Source organism: Acartia tonsa, chromosome 5, assembly GCF_053477335.1.
Source record: "Acartia tonsa isolate MP-2025a chromosome 5, ASM5347733v1, whole genome shotgun sequence".
Classification (NCBI taxonomy): domain Eukaryota; kingdom Metazoa; phylum Arthropoda; class Copepoda; order Calanoida; family Acartiidae; genus Acartia; species Acartia tonsa.
In genome coordinates this window covers 37630522-37656264 of record NC_137264.1, presented here as the reverse complement: position 1 = coordinate 37656264, position 25743 = coordinate 37630522, and the positions used below count along the sequence as shown (strand labels likewise).

General features: G+C 31.9%; 1 protein-coding gene across 2 annotated transcripts; it reads right to left on the bottom strand.

Annotated features, from left to right (window-relative positions):
• Window positions 1-2694: 2694 nt before the first annotated feature.
• On the bottom strand, window positions 2695-23062 carry LOC145320337 (beta-1,3-galactosyltransferase 5-like). 2 transcript variants are annotated; one of them, XM_080162744.1, is made up of 17 exons: window positions 22916-23062; window positions 22102-22221; window positions 20850-20927; window positions 20209-20266; window positions 18606-18647; window positions 17808-17895; window positions 15938-16018; window positions 14581-14648; window positions 12162-12258; window positions 11660-11702; window positions 10972-11035; window positions 9587-9654; window positions 8947-9056; window positions 8607-8642; window positions 7958-8005; window positions 4206-4297; window positions 2695-2966 (listed from the first exon to the last, which is right to left on the bottom strand). In XM_080162744.1, the coding sequence occupies exons 1-17, from the start codon at window positions 23058-23060 to the stop codon at window positions 2879-2881; spliced, it is 1326 nt and encodes a 441-aa protein (XP_080018870.1). In that variant the 5' UTR covers window positions 23061-23062; the 3' UTR covers window positions 2695-2878. The 2 variants fall into 2 exon arrangements, with proteins under 2 accessions (XP_080018870.1, XP_080018871.1); XM_080162745.1 differs by lacking the exons at window positions 2695-2966; window positions 4206-4297 and adding an exon at window positions 6632-6861.
• Window positions 23063-25743: the final 2681 nt, after the last annotated feature.

Genomic DNA, 25743 nt, shown 5'->3' with positions numbered 1-25743 from the left:
GAGTAATTTTGTTTTATAATTATTGGGGATGTACATCAATTTATCGTCCATTGTCTTATCCCTTAAGATCCCTGTTAATTTGGGAGTAAAATTATGTAATATTTTCAGCAGAGTATTTTTGAAGCAAAAATCTTGTAAAATTCATTGACAACAAGAATCGTATTTTTATGGAACACGTCGCAAATATAACGTCGCCGATGCGGCAAATAGTAGCTGCAATTAGTATCTGCAGCTGAAAAAAAAAAGAAACTAGAAGTAAAATCAATGGTCATTAATTCAACATTTTGCAGCTGGATATAAGTCACAAAGCTTTTTTTTTGTTCAGCCGCAGACAATCAACTCTAAACATTTGCGGCTGTCTAGTGCTAAATTAGTTCCTAGATTTTCTTCTTATGATTTTGTGGTAGGGTGAGCAAGAGCGTAGTAACTCTGTGATACGGTCAAACATCAGTCTACCACAATATATTAGAGCAATGGATTTTTCTAATATGACGTCTTTCGGGATACTTTGGCCAAAAGTTTTCAATTTTATCCCTTTTTTTTACAGGCACTAATATAAAGATCTTTAAATAAAGAACTTAAAATTTTAATAAATAGAATTAAAAATGCAAGATTTATTTGTAAATAAATTTCTGTAAGTTGCCTCCGAGAGTAAAACAAGTTTATTTTGTCTCTCAGTATTAGTGGCACACTTACTCTATAGTTAATATTTTTTCGCAAGTCCTTCATTTCTAAATAAAAGGTTTAAAACATTTTGTGTATTATTGGATTTTAAAATTTGAAACCATGGTATTTTTTAATGTCAAGGATCTTACAAAAATATCATATTTAGTATTTTTTATTATTTTGTACACACTTTTTTTTATAAAGAACATCCTATTCTTGCTTTGGATATAATTGTCATCGGTATGTGGTGTTTTTGTTTATTACTCAAAAGTTCAAAGAAATCGTAGTAAAAAAGTGGTAAAGACTACTCGAGACAATGTCCAAATTGCGTTAAAATTGTGTCAAAAATCATCCATTTAACGTAATAAAAATGGGAGAATATCTATCTCTTTTTTAGGGGGTATCTTTTCCACTTCTCATCTTATCTCCCTCATTTTATTACATCACATTGATATTTTTTGACATAATTTTGACACAATTTGGGATTTGTCCTACTCGAGGGAAGAAAAATTCTTTTTGTACTTTTGGAGAATTGTGGATAAGGCTTATCAGTACCTTAGAGTAGCTACTTTATAATTAGGATATGTCTTTCTGTAGATAAATCCTTGCTTACGTCAATCTGTTAAAATTTTAAATTATACTTTAAAAATGTAATTAACTCAGCTGCAATGTAAGATAGACATCTGATCTTCTGGTGTAGATTTCCCTTATTCTATGAATTGTCTAAAGATATTAATAAAAGAATCTTAAAATAAAAAAAAATATTTTTTATAAATACATTATTTTTTTATTCTACATTATCAATAGATTAAATAAATGGCACACAAAATATATCAAATCAATTAATAGTTTTTGTACTTTCAAACAAAAATATTTATACAAAATGCAAAATCAAATAAATTGTAAAAATGATTATTACAAGAAAGGGTGAAAAAAATTATGTTACAATTAAGGTAACTATTTTAAGCTTTTCACAAGAAAATAATGTTTAATTCTATTAAAATTCATTCTTCAGAGTGAACCAAATAACTTAAAGGTTAGATTATAGGTATTTGTATGGGGTGCACAGAAATTGCTATGTTGATGTTTAGAATTGAGACCTTAATATAAAGGATATTATACGAAATAATCTTTTAAAAGTTTTACAATTTTACCTTTTCTAGCCCTTAACGGTCGGGGGGGGGGGGGGCGTTGAACGCCCCCCCATCCGGTTTTTTCTATCTCATTTTCTGTGTGTGAAAGATAAAGAGCCCAAACTGCTTGACTTTTTAAGTATGGGTATGACACATAACTGAGAGTTGGAATTTTTTGAATATCTCCATCCTGGCGGGTACAGGATGCCAGCAAACCTAGCAGGGTCATCCAGGTAAAGAGCATGAATATTTTTTTGACTAAAACAAAGCATTTTATCATACCAAAATACTAAAAAATCCTCTAGTAGTACATCCTTATATAAAATACAGGTGTTCAAGTCACTTTCAGGTTCCAGGTATGATCCTGCAGGTCCTGATCCTCCAGGTCTCCAGAAATCTTTAAATGGCTCCTGTGGCCGTAATTTTTGACTTAGAGACTTCAAATTTTAAACTTAAGCTTTTCTTACATGTCTACATAACGTATTAAAATTTCATGAAGATCCGCTGCCGTTTTCCCGCCGACCGCGGCGGCTGGCAGCTGCCAAGTACAGCTGCGGCCGCTGAAACTTTGTAATTTGATATTTCTAATGTAAAATTTACATAAAGATAAACATTTTCTGGGAAAAAAAATTTCTTTTAGCTTTAAAAAAATAAGAAAGTTACAGCCGTTTGAAATTTTTAAGTAAAAAAAGACATAAAAACAAAGGTTGTTAAATAAAAGGGTGAAGGAAGCGAAAATTGACTTAGACTTATGAAAGGTCGGAAATTCATCATCAAACCATGGACTTGCACAAAAAAATTTAGCCCTCTAGCTCTAATAGGAACTGAGATAATAAGGGGGGGCGTTGAACGCCCCCCCCCCCCCCCCCCCCGACCGATTAAGGTGCGGCAAGGGGCCCGACTGTAAGGGGCTAGGAAAAAGTACTTTATTATAGATCTAATATATTAAAGTTTTTGCTCTGAACTCTGACATAACAAAATTCCAATTTCCCCTGATTTATTTAATTACTCTTGATAATCACATTACAATTGACTTGGCCGTTTTCGAGATCTTGAGTAGCACTTGACCACCATCACAATTAGTCTTTTTCAGTTTCACTGGGTTCTATCTGAATGTTATGAGCTTGCTTGTACATCAATTCAATCTTGTCAGACTTCTCAGCCATTCTGAAATAGAATTGTTATTTAACTCATCGTATCATAGACAGCTTTCCATGGAAACAAAACAAAATTGAGTTCAATTTCAGTTTTGTTTTTAATCGGTTTGGAAGCCATACTGGAAATTATTTTATGTTGTTGATAGCTAGAAAGGCGGGGTTTAAGGAGCAACATTCTAATTCAACTTTAAATTACCAAAAATATTTTATCAAGGTAAACAAAGACTTTTTAAAAATACATTTTATAATCAATAAGTAGGATTTATGTCAAATCAAATTAATGGAAATGCATAAACGTTATTTTTATTCTAAGTTATTGATTTTACAATTAGATAGAGCAATTTATTTAATTTGGGTCATTTCATTACAAACACTTGTTAGTCATACAAATTTATATTTCAAAAGCGAACATTTTCTATTGATTGATTACTATTAGCCATAATTTCTTAGGGCTTGGACATAAGTAGTCATGGAGTAGGTTTAGACACTTTTGTATAGCCACTAGGGCTATCAAGCTCCACGTTCAAGCACATTATGACTTAACCCGCTATCTCATGAGAGCTACTCATTATCTGACCGTCCATGCGTCAGTAGATGTTAGCTCTTTTCGCTAATTTAGACTTGTTAAAATTGTCCCATCGAATTCTAACTTAATGCATCATTAAATGATCTATTTTGTAAGCGTAACAACTCTATGATCATTACCAGAAAGTTCGTACGTTTACTTAAAACATTCTGATTTTTGTATGATATAATAATCCTATATAATTATTCTATTTTTGGAATGATGATTACTAGAACCACAAAGTACAATAATATAAGTGAGGCATCACTATGATAAAATTTACACAATTTTGCAACAAATTTATGTACAATTTTGTTTAGACTTACAAATTAATGTTCTGCTCATCAAGTTCTGACAATCTACGCTTGGATGTTGTCATCCTTGATCAGAAATAATGAAATTGAATATCTTACAATATGGTAAAATTTTTAATCATGAACGATAAATTGGTGTCAAACAGAATTGCCCCTTCTTAAAATAAAATTAATGGTTGAAAAGTATGGACACTACAAACCAACCATATATCAAATTACAATAAAGGTACATAAAGTTGAGCCGACGAATAAGATAATGTTATCAAAAATTGAGTACCAGTGTTATTTAAAGTACAATGTCCCTTCTTTCCCTGTCAAGGATGATTTTTGCTCGTCATATCATAGAGTAGCTTTGCTACTAAAAATTTACCTTGGGTGCATAATTGCTTCGAACATGTATTTGTCAATGTATTTAGCTAGATTTCCAAGATTATTACTTTCCTTGTATATTCCATTAAACACCTAAAAAAATCCAATTATGTTCATAAATTGCGCAGCATACAAAAGCTGGTAGATTAAATATATGGTTGTGGAACAAGGAGAGATTGTGTAAGAATTTAAAAAGAACAGTATACATTGTAATCGAGGAAGATCTAGTTACTATACCGAACTTTAGCTGAAGTAAGTATTGCGTATCCCTAGTAAAAGAATAGCTTCGCTACTAAAAAAAACAATAACTGAATAACACATTCTAAATTCGATGGCATAAGAATGAAAATAGCTTTGATAAAACAATCATAAAAAATACATAAAAATCAAAGATATTGGTTACCTTCACTATAGGTTTCAAATTGAGAAGAAAGAAAGGACACTGTCAAAAGCCTTGATAACATCTAAATTTGATTTTGATTCCTTTCTTTTGGCATCTTTGCTAAATTCTTGAAGTTTCTTTCATTTTGAATGCATTTTTATGAACTAGGACAGTTACATCCAAAAGAAGCTAAGCTGTTTAAGAATAAGGAGCTAAAAATAAATACATTCTGAAATAGAGAAAATATAAAGTAAGAGGAGAGTATAGAGTAATATTTATATGAACCGAATAGAAAACAGCATTACAGAAGGAAAACTAGACAGACAAACAGACACAAAAGCTTTTAGAGCATCTTTGCAATCATATTATTAAATCACAGTTAATGACAGTTGGATTTGGTAAAATAAAATTATAATAAAATTATTGATTAAAATATAATGATTCATTTAAAACTAAACACACTTTTATTTAAGTATTTTACTATTTACAGGGTGGGGCAGTTAAATTGTCGCAATTTTTTTTACAAAAAGAACACAAATCATGTAGGGCGAAAAAGTGTTTCAAAAATCAGCTATGTGACGTCATTAAAATGCGGGAGATGAGAGGCGAAGTGAAAAAAAAACCTAAAAAAGAGATGGAAAATCACTCATTTTTATGACGATTTTTGAGACACTTTGTCCCGCTACCAAATCACACAAGTCGATGATGCTAACTTAATAAAATATCAAGAGCAGCAAGTCTATCTTTCATATTTGGCCCGCAATTTTGTTTTTTCTTTGGATCTGTTAATATTTTTAATATTGGCGACAATTTGGCTACCTCACACTGCACCGTACTTTAAGAAATCTTTAAAAAATCATTAACTAATAACTAATTAAACACAATTAATTTTGGCTGTTTCCTTATAATAATTTATGAGGACAACTAAGATGGTAATTTAAGGTTAGGTTAAGTGAAGGCTATAAGAGTTAGAACGCCCTGCAGGGACCAAACATATTGGAGGTTTGCGTGGTCAGAAGTAGGTTAGATTAAAAACTTACATAATTACAAATTATGATCAAATTGAAATTGACCTGAATTGTGATTCCACTCACTAATTGTAAATATCCCCTGAATATCCACTGAATCAGACTTACATTAACTAGACATACTAAACCTACTTTAACCTAACCTAACCTATCCAATAGAAATTCCTTATGGGTGCTAATGCTTTATCATAAAAGAAGTACTCTTAATGAAGATCATTGTTATTATAAAAAAAGAAGAGTAAATCAAATCAATAATATTTAGGATATTCTATTATAGACCAGTAAAGGAAAAATATCTGTTTTAGACAAAATAAACAAAAAGAAAATAAGGGTAAACAAAAATTCTAGATGGGTGTGTACATTAAAATAAAAAGCTGTTTTCATTAAAGATTTATCATTTACTAAGTATATTTGCGATTACTTTTATTTAATGAAATCTTCCAATTTTTAACATGTACAAAACGGCCTGCTTAATTGCTTCAAGATCCATGTCAGATCTATATAGGAAATAAATGTCTATAAACGAGCTCAAGTTTTCCAAGGAATATATGATTAAAACTCATAGTGCTCCAATAATTCATAATAAACTCTCATTGCCCAGAACGATAAGACCCATTATTTTACTTTATTAAAAATAAATTCATTTTTTTCATTTCATGTTGCTATTTACCTTATATTGATGTATTTAATTTCTAATCATAAAAAAGAAAATTTAAATTTATAATATGATAAATTTAAGAAAACTATGTTTTAAAAGAATTCGATTGTGGCGACATTTTGTGTGTTCAAATATTAAACTAAAATTGTAATCATCATCATTAACCCTTTGGTGATGGTAATGTAAAGAAAAAAAATATAATTTTAAAAAATCTATTAAAAATCATTTAAATTGTTAAATATTTACTTTCTTTTAGATAGTAATGCCGGGTGAGGAAAATAGATTTATTGAGAAATAGATATGCATATAGAAAACTAGCCAATAGGGAGATAATTATATCGAGCCAACTCTAGTTAACTATATTTTAGGGTTTTAAAAACTAATAATAAGATTTGTACAATAATTTGATTGATGATTTTTTTGTTCATTATGCTTCGTTTTTTGCCATATTTGACAGCCACAGGTCCATTTGGTGATACTCCTTTTGGGACGGACTCTTTTTAGGGCTTTTAATGAATCTAGTCATTACTTTGTCCAAGACTTTAGCTCCGTAGACGGTTTCTTTGGAGATGTACAAACCATTGTGACTCTAGAAACAGATAATTTTGGACTAGCGTCTTTTTGATATTCGAATAAGGGACGACAACAAGAAATAACCAAAAGCAAACTTAAAATCTAAGTGCTTTTCAACACCCCACTCCCCCTTAAATAAGGGAAATAGTCTTTTTTTCCTATAATTAACAAGCAGGTTTTGGGCCATTACCAAAAAGTGCTTATACCTGCGGTGCCCTAACACTAGGGGGTTACTCACAACCTCTTAAAACCGAACCTAAGCTTTACATTAAAACTTAAAACGGTGTGTCATTATTTCCGCTGAAGATATCTTCACCAGAATCAGCATCTAGAAGTATTTTGCCTTTTTTTCTTATTCTTTTTCTCTTTGAGAAAATTTTTAGACTTGCCAAGTTTTCAAAATATCCAGGCCTATATATTCTAACAATCAATTCTACAGAAAATCACGAAACCTTGTAAAGTAAGGTGGAAGTTTATTTTGTTTTTTTTTATGAACTAAAGAAAGGTGGGAAAGAAGGGGAGGAATAGGGGGAAGGGGGTTGTGGGTAAATTTTCCTTCATAATTGTTTGTCAGAATCATATTCCCTTTTTCCTGAAAATATCAAAAAGGCATAACTTTTATTTTGATATCAATGTTAATCTTTTTTTGTTTGTGTAATTATTGCATTTTGGATCTTGGCGCTTCTAGCGATCTTTGACATATTCTTAATTTGCGGTTCTCTTAATACGGTTTTATTGCGGAAGTGATGGCATACCTACTGATGAAACATTTTACAATTTTTTTATCAAAGCTATTTTCAGATCTTATGCCATCTTTTAAAATAATAGGTGCTTTTTCGCAAAGTACCCACCGAGCACTGAAACATCTTCACCCCCTAATTTTTGAGAGAAATGGAAAAAAAGGGGAAAATATCTTTTATATGCTTAACCCCTGCAGGTAGTCTAACCCAGCGGGACTTATACCTGCGGTGGTATATATAACCTAACCTGACCAAAATTTGTAAACAAACGAGAAAAAACAAAACAAAAAACTTATGTTCATTTTTTAATTATGGGGGGGGGGGGTTCTATACTTGCTGGCCACTTTGAGGGAAAGCACCAAGTCTTCCTACCTTCATATTAAAATTTTCTCTTGCCAACATTTCTAACACCATTGTGAACTAGAATATATAAACTTATAAGAAGAGCAAAAGCTTTTCTACAATTAGGATCGGTCCGTCTGTCCGTAACGGTTAGCTCTTTTCGTTAATCTAAGCAGGTCATAATTGTCCCATCGATTTCAAACTTGATGATTCCTATAATTATTAGGTAAAACTTAGAAATCGCAGCAACTCTATAATCGTTACCAGAAAGTCCGTACGTCCATTTAAAACATGCTGATTTTTACTTTTTTAGTTCTTTGACAAGAAATTTTCTTTAGACTTATTTATCAATACTTTGCTTATTCAGTTCGGACACTCTACAGGTGTTAATGTTCGTTTGTCCTTCTATTTCGGAGCTTTGCTTTTATGGATGTGGTCAACCCTGTTAAATATAATTAGTAGCCAAGGAGCAGTTTGGCTGCCAATCTTATTATTGTTCAAACTTACCCTATAGTTAGGGGAATCTACACTAGAAAAATAAGACCTCTATCTATCATAACCATTGAGAAAATCTTTTTTTTTGCAAAAAAAAACATATTTAAATATTCAAGTTAACCAAAAAATGGAGGTTTTTATGAATCCTCATTTTTTATAAATCTAATCTAAAATTAAAACTTACCCAATAAGTTCTATGTTGGCGAGCAAAGAAGAAATCCTAAACAAAATGATTAATATGATTCTTAGATTTAAAGTAAGTTAATTCATATTTCATTTATATTTCATCGAAACACGTCCCTATCTATTAGACTATTTCGTTGTGAATATTTACTGAATTTTTAGTGGTTTGTTTAAAATTGGCAGTGTCCTAACTTTTCAACCTATTATAATATGTAGATAAAAGGTTCTTTTGTTTATCATCGTTGGCAATTTATATCAATTTATCGATTGTCAATTCTATAATATCCCTGCGCAATTCTAGCAGCAGTCTTATGTTGATACAATAACAGGAGAAATATTACCTCATGAAACATAGTTTGTCTCTGTATACTTTTCATGACAACAATTCTCTTCATACTATTACTCCTCACATACCCTCTCACATACTCGGGGGTTATCCCAGCTTCGCGTGCTAAACAAAAGAATATTAGTGATTTTCCTCAAAAAGAACTTTCGAACACTAAACCCCTTCACATATTTTTAAAGGTATTAAAACCAAGGGGTGGGGGCATTTTCTTCATATCTAACCCCTGTGGAGGGCCATAACCATGCGAGCTACATTGTAACCAATAAAACCTAATCTAACCTGACCAAAAGTAAAAACAAAATAACGAAAACTATGCGAAAAATAAAATTTTCTCGGCAGTTATTATAGAAAGCAAGCTGATTTTTTTAGTGAAGATTCTCCTTCAAATTAGCTGTGTGTAATTCGCTAGATGAAATATAGTTTTCTTTTCTGCGCCCCTAGCAGAAAAATAAAATTAAACCACACCCGGATTTATTTATAAAAAAAAAATATCCTGAAATTATCTCAGGACCTAAAAGTAGCTTTACTGTAAAGGAGAACTATGTTGGCTCAGCGGTTAGCGAGATCCTTCGCTACAGATGAAAAAAAAACCTTACTACTTGACATAATAGAATATATATTATAAATTGTCTCACCAATAAATCCTGTAACCCAAACATCATCCAGCCAAAGAAATGGAGTTGTCTTAGCCTTTTCAACCAACCTAAATTTGAACATTATTATTAATTTAACAAGGGACTGCGCCCCTAACCTCATTGGTTTAGTAACGAAAGGTATTTAGAGGTTTTTTTTAGATTTATTTTGTTTAAAAAATGATTTATGGAGATATTTTTTGCGACCATTAAAGTAAAAAAATATGTAATTCTACCCTCATGGCAGGGATCATGTCCTGATTTTATAATGGGTCTTTGAAATCAGATAATAGCGTCGTAAATATAACTAGCTGAGTCCTTACAAAATAACATAAAGCAATTTAGTAGCAGAAGAAAGGGTTTCTGCCACTTGGGGCAGGTAGTTGTCTGGATTATATATAAATACTTATACTTTTATTTTGCGCGTTCCATGACTAACTTTCCTGGAAATTGTAAAGCAATCGAGCATGTCGTTTAAGAGGTCTTAACAGACATACATACATAGAATTGGTAGACATCCTGTTACTTTAGCATACGTTGAGTATTTCTTGTCAGGAAAAATTTATGTGGGCCTAGGTTAGGTTATTTTATGCATCTTTTTTTCTAAATTGAAGTTGACCCCAAGAGGCTAGGTAAGCAGCCTATAGTAAAAAACATCGTTAAAAGTAGGACGAAAATTAAGGAAAACGTCTGAACACATTTGTATCTTTCTTAACATAGTACTGGAAAATTTTTATTATTCTAATAAAAATTTTATATCATTTTTTATGATGTTTTACAAGGAAAATGTTAATGGAAAAAATTATAATCTACAGAAGGCGTAGTTAGTTATGTTTATTATAAATAGGGTGTGGCACATCAAATCAATTTATCGCCTTTTATCTTATCACTTAAGACCTAAGAAAAAATATAAATATGAAAATATATATATTTCTGTCCATTAAGATTTAGTAAAAGGCTAGACCAATCAGATTATAAATTTCAGTGAGTATTCTAAATTTTTCTTAAAATTTACATTAAAATTGAATTGATCTTAAGAAAAGATGACAACATCCTAAAGTAGCAAAGCACAAACAAATAATGAATGGTCAAATAGACAAAGTCAGTTATAGAGCAGATGGTAGTATCATAAAAATGGTTACATACCTAAAAAGTAAATAATCTCAAAACATTTTTGCATAAAATATGCATTGTTCTTTTGTAACATGATTAACAGACTGGCAGATCATGTAAATTATATGTATGTTCATTGGTATAGGTACTCTACATAAAAAATTTCAGCCGTCTATCGTGAATAGGGACTGAGAAACATGTATTATTATGTGACGGAATGATGGATGGACAGACAAACGGACTGACGGACATACGGACGGACTAAAACCACTTACTTGGCTGCTGTACCAGGAGTAAGAATGTAGACCCATCCAAGACAGAAAAGAGGATAAACACCCCCTGAACAAAAAAAAGTAAATATTTTTGTAAAATTAGTGGCTTTCCTTCTAGACCCTAGGGGCCTTTTTCCCAGGAGATAGTGGTGTTTAACTGCAGAATAAGAAAAAAATATGAAACTGGGGAATTTAATTGTAAAAAGGATATACCATCTTTCAGGAAAATTCTATAAATATTTATTCCCTGGGAATTATTGCCTAATCGATCCTGAGATCTTAAGCTTCATACGGACACATATACATCGTTCTACTTTATATCAATTTTTGCTTATCTTGTAACCAAAGCTGGATCTTTAAATCACGGCGATGCCACTGCCGATGCCTCAAGTAAGCCGATTTTGAAAGCGGCTAACCTAATACCTATCTTTAAATCAAAATGGCAGTGATGAGCCATTTGAAATTTGAAAACACCCACTGGCTGCTCAATGGCATCGCAAAATGACTGCTGCTTCTGAGCCGGTGGGTGATTCCAAATGTTTCCTGGCTCACCACTGCCATTTTGTTTTGATCCATGTTTTATTACCAGCAATGGCTTTGGAAGTGGCATCGGCAGTGGCATCTGCAATGGAAGTGAGCAGCAATTGACAATTTAAAGATCCAGCTCAATTTTAATCTATAAGAAACTGACCTGGAACTCTAGTAGATGGTAAATCTTCCTCAGAAACATACCACTAAAAAATAAAGTTGATAATTCATTCTGATCAGAATCAGATTTCAGTGAAATAGCTTACATGTAAACGTTAGAGCACTGTTACACTATCCCCCCCCCCCCTCCCCAATTTTTAAAATAAATTTTTAAAAAGATGGAGATTTATTCCAATTCCCTTGCGGCGCTACCCAGCACTTAACCTTATATTATCTAAAGTAACAAGCAAATCAATTAAAAACTAACCAACCCCCTCCCCCCATATTTTTAGTATATTTCAATACAAAGAGGGGGGAGGATGGCCGGGGGGTATAAGAGCTCAATAGGGTAATTTCTGTTAAAGTACAGATTTCAGACATGAGATTGTTTTTTTTAAAAAAATTAGATATTTTTTAGAGGAGGATAAACAATAATAATTAAAAAGACATACATACAAACATGTATGAAAGTGCTATTACAGAGTAGTTTTGCTTCTAACCCACACCTTATTTGATGGATCTCTTCTGACGACCTCTTTCTTCCACAAGATAGGACACATTATGAATTTATCCTCCACGTAATTGGTTAAACCTTTCCATTTCCTAAACAAAACAAGGATGACAACATCCATAAAAGCAAAGCTCTGATACGGTAAGACAAACGGAAATTAACACTTGTATAGTGTCAGAACTGAATAATCAGAATATAAATGAATAAGAGTCAAAGCAAAATTGTGAGTAAATATGTTGAAAAACTTCTTGATACAGGATAATGTTTATGGACATTCTTACATTTTTAGGACTTTATTATAGAGCTGCTTTGCTTATAATTTTGTACTTTGTTGTCCCAGGAATCAGAAAATCAAAAATTAGAACAATCGGATAATTAGATCTCATAAAAATTTGTTGTTAAAAAAGTAAAATATCGACATGTTCAAAATTATTATAGAGTTGCTAAGCTTTCTAAATCGTACTTAACTACTACATGATTCACTATGAAAAGTTTGAAATCGATACTACAATTCTAACATGCCTATATTAACGAAATAATCTAGATCCTTAATTATTAGCTTAGACTAATAAGAACTCAGTGTCTGAGCAATCCGTGCATATTGTTTTCATTTTGTTTGTTTTGAATCAAGTAAATATGGGGCATTCCACATCTAAAATGTATTTTTACCACAGAGGAAATTTTTTTGGAGAGATTAAAAAATTAACGAAGCTCTTTATAGTGCCTATAAAAATGACTTTATATTAAAATAGTCCATTATTTTAATATCTCGTAAATCGAGATTTTAAAAAAACAAGGATGACAACATCCATAAAAGCGAAGCGCTGAAACGGTAGGACAAACGGACATTAACACTTGTATAGTGTAAGAACTGAATTCAGAATATAAATGTAAGAGTCGATGCAAAATTGTAAGTAAATTTGTTGAAAAACTGCTTGATACAGAATAATTTTTATGGACATACTTACATTTTTAGGACTTAATTATAGAGTTGCTTTGCTTATAATATTGTACTTTGTTGTCCCAGGAATCAATATACCAAAATTCAGATCAATCGGATAATTAGATCACATAAAAATTTGTTGTTAAAAAAGTAAAAAAATCAACATGTTTAAAATGGCCGTACGCACATTTTGGTAAAAATTATAGATTTGCTACGCTTTCTAAATCGTACCTAACTACTGCAGGAATCACCATGCAAAATTTAAAATCGATAGGACAATTCTAACATGCCTAAATTTACGAAAAAAGCTATCCGTTACGGACGGACGGGATGCTGTAAATATTGGTGCAAAAAATGGGGACGAATTTCAAATGATTTGACGGGGCTGGTCTTTTTACGTCACAAGTAAAGGGAAAACCCCATATCTTTTCTAGAGGGTTTCTTTTCCCCTTCCCTTTTCTTTCCCTTCACTTGTGACGTAAAAAAATCAGCCCCGTCAAATCAATTTGAAATTCGTCCCCATTTTTTGCACCAATACTTACAGCATCACGGACGGACGTACGGACGGACCGACCCTAATTATAGAAAAGCTTCGCTTTTAAAAATAACCCGTTAAACTAAAGAAGAAATGAAATGTTAGAAGGGAGAATTTTATTATCTTAATCATTTTATAAAAACAACAGAATGTCTGTCTGTGTATATCGAAGGTTCTCGCTAACCACTGAACCTATTTAGTTCTTCTTTACAATGTAGCTTCTCCTTAGGTCCAGGGAAGATTTATATAACTATTTTTGGGGAGGGTACGACCACCCTCCTAAGAGAAATAGCATCTTGAAAAAATTGCCCATTCACAAAAAAGGGCTTGTTGACACCCCTAACCCCACCCCCCCTCCCCTTTAAAAATATGTTTTTACTTTTTCCTTTTAAAACTAAAATAAAATTGGGAAGAAGGGTTCGAAGTTCCCTAATCATCTATCAATTTTAAGAGCCTCTAGAGGCGCAGCTGCTAATTAAGCCTACAGAAGACATGATACACCAGTAGATTTACAGTGTTTCTTGCATAATGAGTATATGGTCAAATGCACTTCAGACTACCTAACGTTTAACTAGGCCTGTTTAATTGTACATGAAAATGTTAGGTCACATGGCGGATTTACCACTAGCAAAAATGCATCATACTGTCATTTTGACTGTCATAAACACAGTTTTACTGTAAAATGTAAAATTCAAACCTGCAGTTTTAGGGGGTATGACAAAAATAAATTCATTGCACTGTCATATTCACAGTTTTGCTGTCAAATATACACCTACATATACACCTATTAAATTTAAAGGTGTATTTTTGACATTGTAAAAAAATGATGTTAAAAATACATTAAGAACTAAATTGACAAAAACACATCCGCTTTTTGTAAAAGCACAGTGGTCCTATTTTTGCTAGTGGTAAAAGTGGCAGGACCCCTAATGTTACCTTGACATTGTCCAGACAGCATACAGATCTACATACATGTCATCATCAGATTTTACTACAATCTCGGCCTAAAAAATATTTAGTAGTATATTATGTATATTTATGTATATGTATATAATGTTAACATAAAAGAATGACTAGATTACAAGACGCTGTAGGTACAATCCAGACACATTAATGGGAAGAATTCCAGTTATTTTTTCTTTCAGTTATGATTTTCGTTGCTCGTAATATTGGATTCAATAAATTTTTATTAAAAACAAACAAAAAGCTTCGTCTGCTAGAAATTCCCTTTTAATTTAGACGGATTATTACAATCCATTTTTTCAGTTAAGTATTTTTAATAACACTCTATATTGCTTCGCAATTTATGGAGATAATTTTCCTTGATATCTTAACCAATGAATGGAATGTTTTTATTTTCTAAAATTCAAGTGTATTTAATTAAACATATGTACTTTGTGGATTATGTTTTGAAGGATGAAAAGGACAAATGCAAGTACTTTAAGAACGTGGCTAGTAATACTATTTTCAGTACTAGCGGCTACGCCCTCTAGAAGCCTCTTGGGGGCTTAAATTGATAAGAGGAAAATGGACCCTCTCACCCATTTTAAATTTGAGTTTAATAACGAAATTTTAAAAATATTTTTTTGGGTGGGGGGGGGGGGGGGTATTTCATTATTGGGCAGCTTCACTGTAAAGGAGAACCATATCGGTTCATTGGTTAGCGATATCCTTAGCTACAGACAAAAAAGGTTACTACTTTATATAAATAGCCTAAAACCACCCAGGGACCTAGAAGAAGCTTTACTGTAAAGGAGAACCACATAGGTTCAGCAGTAAGTAAGATCCTTCGTTACAGACCAAAAAAAGCTTACTACTTTACATAATAGGAGGATGATTACTTTTAACTGATTAGAAACGGGTATGTGACATGTATTGTATCGTATTATAGAAAATTTTCTAGAATAATTAAACAACGTCATAAGATTATAAGATTAACTCGAGTTTTATTAGCCAAACTTACTGGTTTTAATTTACGATATTAGTCTGTAATACGATACGATATGTTTTTCCATATTCCTCAGAGCCTTTTCTAATACAACGACTATTAACGGTTTATAGTAATTCTGTTCAATAGATATAGAATACGTGGATATTGTGAGGGATTCTCGCTTACCCTGTCAAATTGTTTCTCCCGGCTGGCTAATATAATAATATCTCCAATCCCAACCCCCTTCTATTATATGGCTTTACCCAATGCCATCCACTGACCTTGGAAGAACGTATTGACCAATAACAAAGGACTATATTAGCAACATAACACAATATCAACGTTTTTTTTTATATCCATTACCTGCTCACAGAAGTTGGAGACCCAAAAGTTTCCAAAAATATTTTTGAAAGATAGATTGTGATATGCATCCACAAAACCACCCTATAATTAGATTTAAAATAAGAAATCAGTAATAATAAGTAGCTGCTGTAATATCAGATAATATCAGATATATGAGACAATGACATGAGTTTTATGGAATGCCTTGGCAAAAAAAAGGCGCAAATCATTACCATGCACAATCGGGACCTCCAGATAAAGGTTGCGCAACCAATCAACTTTAACAAATTTAAAGCTTGTTGGAGACCCCCAACAACAGTCACAAGCATCTAACATCCCAATTATTGCAAACTCTTGTATTGCACGATCATTGTCTGTAAGTACTAACGGTGCATATTAAAAAGTTGGGCCTGTTTTGGAACAAGACATTTCCAGGGATCTAAAGAGATAAGACAATAGACGATAAATTTATGTACATTCCTAATGATGTCACACAAAATTACCCCCTCTGTAGATCAAAATGTGTGGTTAAAACGTTTGAAAACTCAACTTAACAAACCAACCAATCTCAATTCAGTAGAAGTCCCCAAAGATATCAAGCCAACAAATTAGAAACCGTTATTGACATTGTAAAGAACACAGTAATAGTGTCTGACTGATTATGACGTAACAAAAAAAATTAGCCAATGAGAGGCCACTATAAATTTTACCATTGGTCAATAACGGCCTCTCATTGGCTAATTTTTTTTTGTTACGTCATAATCAGTCAGACACTATTACTGTGTTCCATTGTAAAACTTTGGGGACAGCCCATTGTCCCCTCTCTCTCTCTCTGAGGCATCCCCCCTTTTATTAATGTCTATACTATGTTATGCCACAATCGTATGCAATGGGGCCAAATTTACCCCGTCCCAATTAAGATAAGCTCTACAGTACTTGGTTGGTTGAGTATTAAGTAATATCAATTTTTTCTTGTATTCATTCGAAACAGATTAATAACCAGTGGATTAAAACCGGTTATCATCCATACGAAAAAATTATGCCTAAAACAAGTTTTTTAGCCAATACCTTCGGTATCTTGTGGCTAATAAACTGGTTTTAATATTATAATTGTACATTTATATTATATTAAAACTTTGGGGACTAGGGTAATAAACAGCCCATTGTCCCCTCTCTCTCTCTCTCTCTCTCTCTGAGGCATCCCCCCTTCTATTAATGTCTATACTGTGTTATGCCACAATCGTATGCAATGGGGCCAAATTTACCCCGTCCCAATTAAGATAAGCTCTACAGTACTTGGTTGGTTGAGTATTATGTAAGTAATAAAAATTTTTTCTCGTATTCATTCGAAACAGATTAATAACCAGTGGATTAAAACCGGTTATCATCCATACGAAAAAATTATGTCTAAAACCAGTTTTTTAGCCCATATCTTCGGTATCTTGTGGCTAAAAAACTGGTTTTAATATTATAATTGTACACTAGCGGCTACGCCCCTAGAGGCCTCTAGGGGCACTTGAGGAAGAGAGAGTCGAATTTAATAATTCAATTTCTTATTTTAGATTTTAAAAGAAAAAGTAAAAAAATTTACGTTTGATGTTTGTTTTTCGTTGAACTCTCTTTCTAAAATTGAGAAATTAAAAAAAAATTTAATTTCTCTAGGGAGGGTGGTGGTACCCTCCCCCAAAATAGTTATAAACCTTCCCAGGACCTATGAGAAGCTACCCTGTTAAGGAGAACCCGATCGGTTCAGCGGTTAGCGAGATCCTTCGGTACAGACAAACACACAAACACACAAACACGCAAACACACAAACATCCTGTTACTTTATTATAAGGATTTTATATTCTCGGATTGCTGTTTATAATACGATGCGAGAAATAACTATTACCTGTACTATATCTCCAAACATTTCAGATTCTTTTTCCAAGTTTTTCTGGGCTTTCATATCACTTGTTAGACCCAAGAGGAACACCAACCTTTAGCATTCAAAGGGAATAGCAGCTTACGCAAAAATCAGTAAAATTGTCAAATTGTCAACAACCTTCCAGTCAGATGCGCTTATTAGGTCAAAATGTTTTTAAATATGCGTTTAATTATACTATGCGTTTGGTCAACATTAAGAGCAGGTAGACTTAATAAGCACATTTAACTGGAAGCTTGCTTAATATTTTATAGATTATTGGGTAAGTTACTATTCCCTTTATTAATACACTCAAGGATACAGAGATTGGACAATGGGTTATAAAATAAACTTCCTTCCATTATTGATAAACAAAATAGTAAGTTGGTCCTCATTTCTTAAAACTTGATTTTTTTAAAAATTGGGTTCGATTTCTCTTGGGAACTCGTAGGTACCCTCTGCAAAATAGTTATAAACCTTACCTTGGACCTATAAAAAGCTTCACTGTAAAGGAGGACCATATTTTAGTCTAATAGTGTGCTTGATCATTCGCTATTTACACAGAGACTGATAGACATCCTGTTACTTTTATAGCAGGATAAATGTTTAAATTTTTTGGTGAGCCTTTTTTACACCCCATTGTTACTTAATCTTATTCAGTTATTCAAGGTTTCTAAATAAGCAGTATAATTACAGCTTGCAGTTAGAGCTAACCATTACAGGCGTACATATAGACGAACATAACTAAAATGTAAAATAGCTTTGCTTTGATAAAACGTTACAAACCTTGTATTTACTCCTGGGAGCTTAGGATTTCCCCAACTGTCTCTGAAAATAAAATAAAAATACACTTTACTAAATACTCTTTTGCTTAAAGTCATTTGCTTAAAAGTTAATAAAATATTTTTTTGCTTCTTGTAATTCATAATTAGAGAAAACTCTATAAAAACTGTCCTTGAAGTAAAATAAAACACTTTTTAGGTATTAAGCTTCTAAAGAACTCACTTTGTCATCTAACAAATTGGCATCTTATTTTTTTTTAAATCTAAGCTTTAAAAGAATATTAATTCATAAAATTTTCCAATGATAGCCTTTAATTATGTATTCCTATCTAGTTTCTCCGTTTTCCGAGGTATTCCTATCATAAATATGATTAGGTAAGGTTTTTGTAAGCCTTAACACGAGTTTATGCTAGGCTAAATATTGAATTGGATTATTTCGTTATAAGTTTTTGACTAAAACTGTATAGTTAATATTGAAAAAAGTTAAGTGATTGGTTGTATTTCAACAAACTTTATTAACTTCAATTTGTGTGTACTAGTTACATCGCTCCTAGCCTCTAGGGAACGGCGTTTGAGGTCAAGAAAATAGCCTAAGACCACCCCAAAACATGTATACACCTTCCCTGAAAAATTAAACACATTCTGACCTCAATTTTGGAGTTCTTAAGCTTTAGACAAAAAAGCTGATTACTGTATATTAAAGGATATACAAAAAGTGTTCTGATTAAAAGAAGGTTGAATCATACTTCTCTTTTGTTGCTATAAGCAGAATGACATAGCTTCGTTACTGATAAAAATATTGTTATCCTTGTTTTTTAAACAACCTTTTTTCTTATACAAGTTTATAAGCAGACTTTTTAATTTATTTGTGGATGCTGCGAGAATTGGTGCAAAAAATATGACGTAACAAAAAAAATTAGCCAATGAGAGGCTGTTATTGACCAATGGCGGCAATGGTAGTGGCCGCCATTGGTCAATAACGGCCTCTCATTGGCTAATTTTTTTTGTTACGTCATATTTTTTGCACCAATTCTCACAGCATCATAAATTTTTATTTTTTGGATTACTATTACGGGCGGACCCTAGTTATAGAAAAGCTTTGCTTTTAATAGGTGTATGTTAAACCTATAAATGAGTTTTATAAATTGTTTTTGAAAGGGACTAGGCATAGTATCAACTTAAAGAAATTGGCGTTAAGCACCTTCCAGCAGTGATGCAGGTTTTTAGTGTAAATACTCAGAGAGGGAGGGGACATTGGGCTGTTTATCAAACTAGTCCCCAAAGTTTTATAACAACGTTTTCTAATTCATTCGCGTGAAAACTCTGGGGACTTTTATTGACTTTTGATTGGTTGGTTTATTAAGTTAAGCGCCCTAAACGTTTCAACCAATAATTTTAATTTACAGAAGGGGTAATTTTGCGTATCATCATTGGGAATGTACATCAATTTATCGGCCGTTGTCTTATCCCTTTGATCCCTGAAATATACAAATGTTGTGACTATATTATGCTTGTACACAATAACATTACACAACTAAAAAAATATTTATAAATAGTTATTACATGTTATAAATGATAAAAACATTATATTTAATTTTATTAATTACCTTATGATTTTCCTGGCATATTGATTAGTTACAGCTGTGTGCACTATAGTAACTATACCTTAACATAACAAATTCTTTTGAAAAAAGTTGAATACTTCCAATTTATTTTTTTATTTTATTTTAAGGCTATATGTAACTGAACAAAGTGTATAAAAAACCGCCATATGTGACGTCATAGAAATGTGGGATTATCAATCTCTTTTTTAGGGGTTTTCTTTCTTACTTCTCCTCTCATCTCCCTCATTTTTATGACGTCACATATCTGATTTTTAAGACACTTTTAGGCATTTTTTAGTTTAATTACATTCAAGTTATCATTATCCTTATTTAAAAGTAAAAGGATGTCTAACTGTGTGTTTGTCTGTGTGTACCAGAGGATCTCGCTAACCGCTGATCCGATATGGTTCTCATTATAATGTATCTTCTCATAATTCCTGTGAAGGTTTATAAAAATATTAGGGAAGGATAACCCTCACAATAGAAATCAACCTTTACAATAATGAACTCCCAAAATTTATTTATAGTTAAAAAAGATAAAATTTTGAATGAATCCGCCCCCTCACCTTGAGTGCCCCTATAGGCCTCTAGTTGTTGAACTTCGCTTTTATGTATGTTGTCATCCTTGTTAAAATAAAACTGACCTATATCGGAAATATTACAAATATCTCTATTCAGCGGCACTGTGAAGTTTGTAATGTTGATTATTTGATGACCAACTGTCATAATTAATGGTCAATTATAAAGTAATTATGTATTCAGGAAAAAAACAAATTTCAATGCTTAGATAAATAATTAAACATTATAAAAGAAGGTGTCCTAATTTTTGTGATTAAAAAAAAATAGCTAGTTGGTGTTTTAAGCAAGTAGTTGATGTAAAATGATCCATAGAATTTTGATATGCAATCTTTTTTTGTTAACCTCTTATTTTTGAAATCATTTAAATTTTTTTAAAAAAAATTAAGCTGGTTTTAAGGTACGTACTTAAACGCAACAAAAAAAAGAAGAAAATTGCCATAATGAACAAAAATAGTAGGAACTTTAATTTGACACCTTACTTTTTGAATTCTGTAGAGTAATTATTAAAAAATCTATTTTGTTGAACCCCGTTTAATCAAAACTTTGAACTTTGAGAGCTCGTCACGTTTGGGTTGAAGAAATAACTAAAGATAAGACACGTTCTTTTATTTGATTAATTTATTTGTATATTGATAAATGAAAAGTTTGACTAACCCACGACCCTCTCTTTTACATAACATAAATTAGCTAACAAAGTCAGAAATTCGTACAAATAGTAAAAAGGGAAATTTTTCAGATTTCAGAATGATGATACCCTAGGACGACAAAAGATGATTGATTGGCCATTGGTTTTTGGTAATTTAGATTAACTCGTAATTGATTATGGAGTAGGTTGAGAAACTTTAGTATAGTCATGCACTAGTGTTTCACAATTGTCACAAATTAAGTTAAATGAAAATTGGAGTACCTTTTTAATTAAATTGTAGTTTTGCCTATTTATGATTATTTTCACTATCGGAACTTTAATTTAAAGAAAAAAGATAACTATTACAATTATTTAGTACCTTGCAATTTTTAACGAAATATAAAAAAATATGTTTCATGATTCTGAAAATTGTTCACTTTTTAAATATAATTTATTAAGCTTTGGTGTCCCCTCCATATTTATAATTTATTTTTATAAGGTAAAGAAAAGAAAATTTTGGGAGCGGGTCCTTTTATTCTTGAGAGGTTATATCCTGGGGGTGGTAGTGCCCATCGCATATGAGAACCTACATTGAAAAGTAGAACCATAAGGTTCAGAGGTTAGCACGGTTCAAACAGACAGATACAAAATCATCCTGTTACTTTTGTAAAACAATAATTGCCATTTCCCTGGATGGAGATTTTTATGATATGGCTCTGCTGGAGCTTGTTGTATTGCCATCCTGTTCTGGTTATCACCCGCCAGTTCACCTGGAGGATCCCCGCCTCCAACATAGTTTATTGTTATGTGACCTAAATTTTTTACTTCAGGTAAAATAATTTCACATAGCCAATAAGAACCCCTTCCCTTATCTATCAAAAAAATTAAAGAAAGGGGGGGGAGTGTGTATTTTTTAATTCCTAATCTATGCGTGGATCCCTAACCCTGCGGGGCCTATACATGCGTTGCTCTAACCTAGTACCCAATATAACCTAACCTAATATGACATAAAGTAATAAAAATAAAATAAAAAGCTTATTGGATATATACAGTAAGAGATATAAGTTTTCCGGAATTTTAATGTAGGGAGTAGATTTGAAATCTGCATCAAATTTTAAGGATTTTTTTTTATAAAATTCGTTTTTTGTATAATTCTTTATCTAAAAGCGGAAATACATTTTAAGTTAATTAATTTTGACCAATAGGATAGTTGGATTTTAAACTACCTGCGCTCTAATTGGTTGAATGATGTACGACTACCAATCAGAGCGCAGATTTTTTAAATCCACCAATCACGGATGCCAAAATTAATTAACTTAATTTGTATTTCCGCTTTTAGATAAAGAATTATACAAAAAATGAATTTTATAAAAAATCCTTAAAATTTGATACAGATTTCAAATCTACTCCCTACATTAAAATTCCGGAAAACTTATATCTCTTAATATACAGACATACATGCATTCATCCTACTCATTTTATTAAAATATACAACTAATTTGTAACCTGCTGATTGAAATATAGAATTAAAGATGAAAACAATGCACAGGAATGTGATGGATATTCGTAAGAAGTAAGATAATGTTATTCGTGTCTTTATTAGTTCATCCACTACACTACACTGGATATTATTAACATTCTCTTTAGTCATTTTATTCTGAAATTTGTAGTCTTTTTAACATAAAAAATTACAGTCTACAAGAGAACGACTAAATAATGAAAGATTTCTATAAAAAAAAATGACGGAATGAACAATAAACATATCTAGCTGTCTCTTCTGCCATTTTGTTTAAAATATTTAGCAAAGATATGAGTAGAATAGATCACAATAAGTTTAAAAGTTAAAGGGGTAGTTGCACGAAGTGCATTTAAATTTAATTTAGTGAACTGCATATATTTTTCTGTTCAATAATTTAAACTACATCTATAGGACATATATTTGAAAGAATTTAAATTTTCTACCAGGTAGTTTTAAAAATATCAAGCTTTGAAAATCATGTTTTTTGGATAAATGCAACTTATATGACTGCCCTGTTTTCACAAACAAAAGATATTTACTATTTTGGTGGTGCCTAATTGATTGATTGCACATTATGCTTGCAATCATCCTTATTAAATGCACTTCATGCAACTTTTCCTTTGAAAAACTATCACAAAAGCAAAGCAGGGAGGGAGATAAAATTAAAGATTCAGTTAAAGTAAGGGATTTTAAGAGTAAGGACAAGGTACAAAAATGTATGTAATTTCTAATGATGATTATCAAATTTACCCCAACTGTTGATTAAAATCTTTAGCTAAAAAGTTTGAAAATTACTAGTTTGGAAGTGATCAACTGAATATTGATTACCCATTTGTTCCCTAATTTCAACTTATCATTCAACACCAAAAAACAATATTTGGATTTTGAAATACGAGGGTTTTGTAGATTATTTATTACATCTATTCATCTATTAAATGAGATGTTTTTCAAAAAAACCTCAGTTGAACTAAGAAATTCTGTTTAATACAAATTTTGTTGTCATAATTGTTTGAATTGTTTACTTTCGTTGAATTTGTCTGCTACCAGCATTAATTCCGCTAGTCCCCAAAGTCTTTTAAAATTTTCCAAAATAATAAAAGTTGCATTAGTTTCAGTACCCAAAGTTCAAGACAGCCAAGAAAAATAATTTTAGATTTATTGTCCCATTCCTATATCCCTGGTAATTTATAGTCCAATGTCATCTCCCTCCCGGGGTAAAGTCGCACTCTCTCCACCCCCTCCCACGAATTCCTAAAAGGCAAGTCTTTCATTTCAATAAGTAATAAGTTGGAGATCTGAAAAATCATAATAAAATAAATTTGTTAATTTTGGGCTCAGATCTAAATTCATCCACTATGATTATGTATATTTTCTGTTTCTCCTGCGATATTTTAATCAAAATAATTATAAATAAATGGAAACTTGAAGAAAGTGGGAAACTAGGATTAACCAGGGAATAGGGAATGTGATTCAGACAAGCAATTCTAAGTAAAAATTTTCCCCCAAACCCTTATTTCTCCCCATTCTTACCCAATTCCCTTCAGCTACATCAAAAAACAAGTTTTATGCCAACAAAGTATTTGTTTTTCTACAATTTCTACAATTTTAATGGAATTAATTGGCTGAATAGCAGCCTATGGGATTAAGAAATTATTAAAATACTCAAATTGCACCGCTTATATTGTGAACAAACACACTTAAAAAGTTATTTTGTCAGTTTAAAGACTGGTCTAGGACCAATAACTAGTAACATTTTTAGCAGTGATATATTCAGTATTTTGTTGTTTTATGAACATAGGGATCATGGAAAGAAAACAAAGTCATTCCTTAATTAGGACAGAAGTCACCTTCCTAGGAAGGACATAAGTAGCTTCCCTTATGTGAGAATTTGTTAGATGAAGGGCATAACTTGTCTCCCTTAACAAAGATTTTGCCAGATGAAGGACATAAGTAGCCTCCCTTCACCACACAAAACCTAGCTTTTTGGTCCTTCACATAGCAAAATCTTGCATAAAATAGTTTATCTGTCCTTCACATAGCAAATTCTTGCAAAACATAGCATTTATGTCCTTCACATAGCAAATTCTTGCAAAACATAGCAAATTCTTGCAAAACATAGCATTTATGTCCTTCACATAGCAAATTCTTGCAAAATATAGCAAATTCTTGCAAAACATAGCATTTATGTCCTTCACATAGCAAATTCTTGCAGAACATAGCAAATTCTTGCAAAACATAGCATTTATGTCCTTCACATAGCAAATTCTTGCAAAACATAGCATTTATGTCCTTCACATAGCAAATTCTTGCAAAACATAGCAAATTCTTGCAAAACATAGCATTTCTGTCCTTCACATAGCAAATTCTTGCTAAACATAGCAAATTCTTGGAAAACTTAGCATTTCTGTCCTTAACATAGCATTTTGGTCCTTCACATAGCAAAATCTCACAAAACATAGGTTTTTCTGACCTTTTTCTACCAGGAGATCAGAACTAAATCAGAACACACATAACAAGAGTTTTTACATAATACATTAAGATTATCAATTATGCATTTAACTCTGCATAAATTATGATAATTCATTATTATTAACCCTCCCCCCCCCCCTATTTAAAATTTACCCCTGCATAAATTATGATAATTTATGCTGAGTTAAATGTACTGTTTGAACTTCTATCTAACAGGATATGAGAAATTAATCAGAACACACATAACAAAAGAGGCCAGCTATGGTGCCATGTAGGAAAAGTGGCATTGTATTCTAGGGCCTAAAAGGCGTCATAGCTGGCCCCTTTTCAGTCCATCATATGACAT

What these genes read in the sequence shown, in the direction of transcription:
- LOC145320337 (XM_080162744.1), bottom strand. Translation starts at nt 23,060, where the DNA reads ATGACTAAAGAGAATGTTAATAATATCCAGTGTAGTGTAGTGGATGAA. An exon ending in GCCAACATAGAACTTATTGG is followed by an intron (nt 8,006 to 8,606) that starts GTAAGTTTTAAT and finishes TATATATTCTAG; the next exon opens with TTCACAATGGTGTTAGAAAT. An exon ending in GAGAAAATTTTAATATGAAG is followed by an intron (nt 4,298 to 7,957) that starts GTAGGAAGACTT and finishes GGATTTTTTTAG; the next exon opens with GTGTTTAATGGAATATACAA.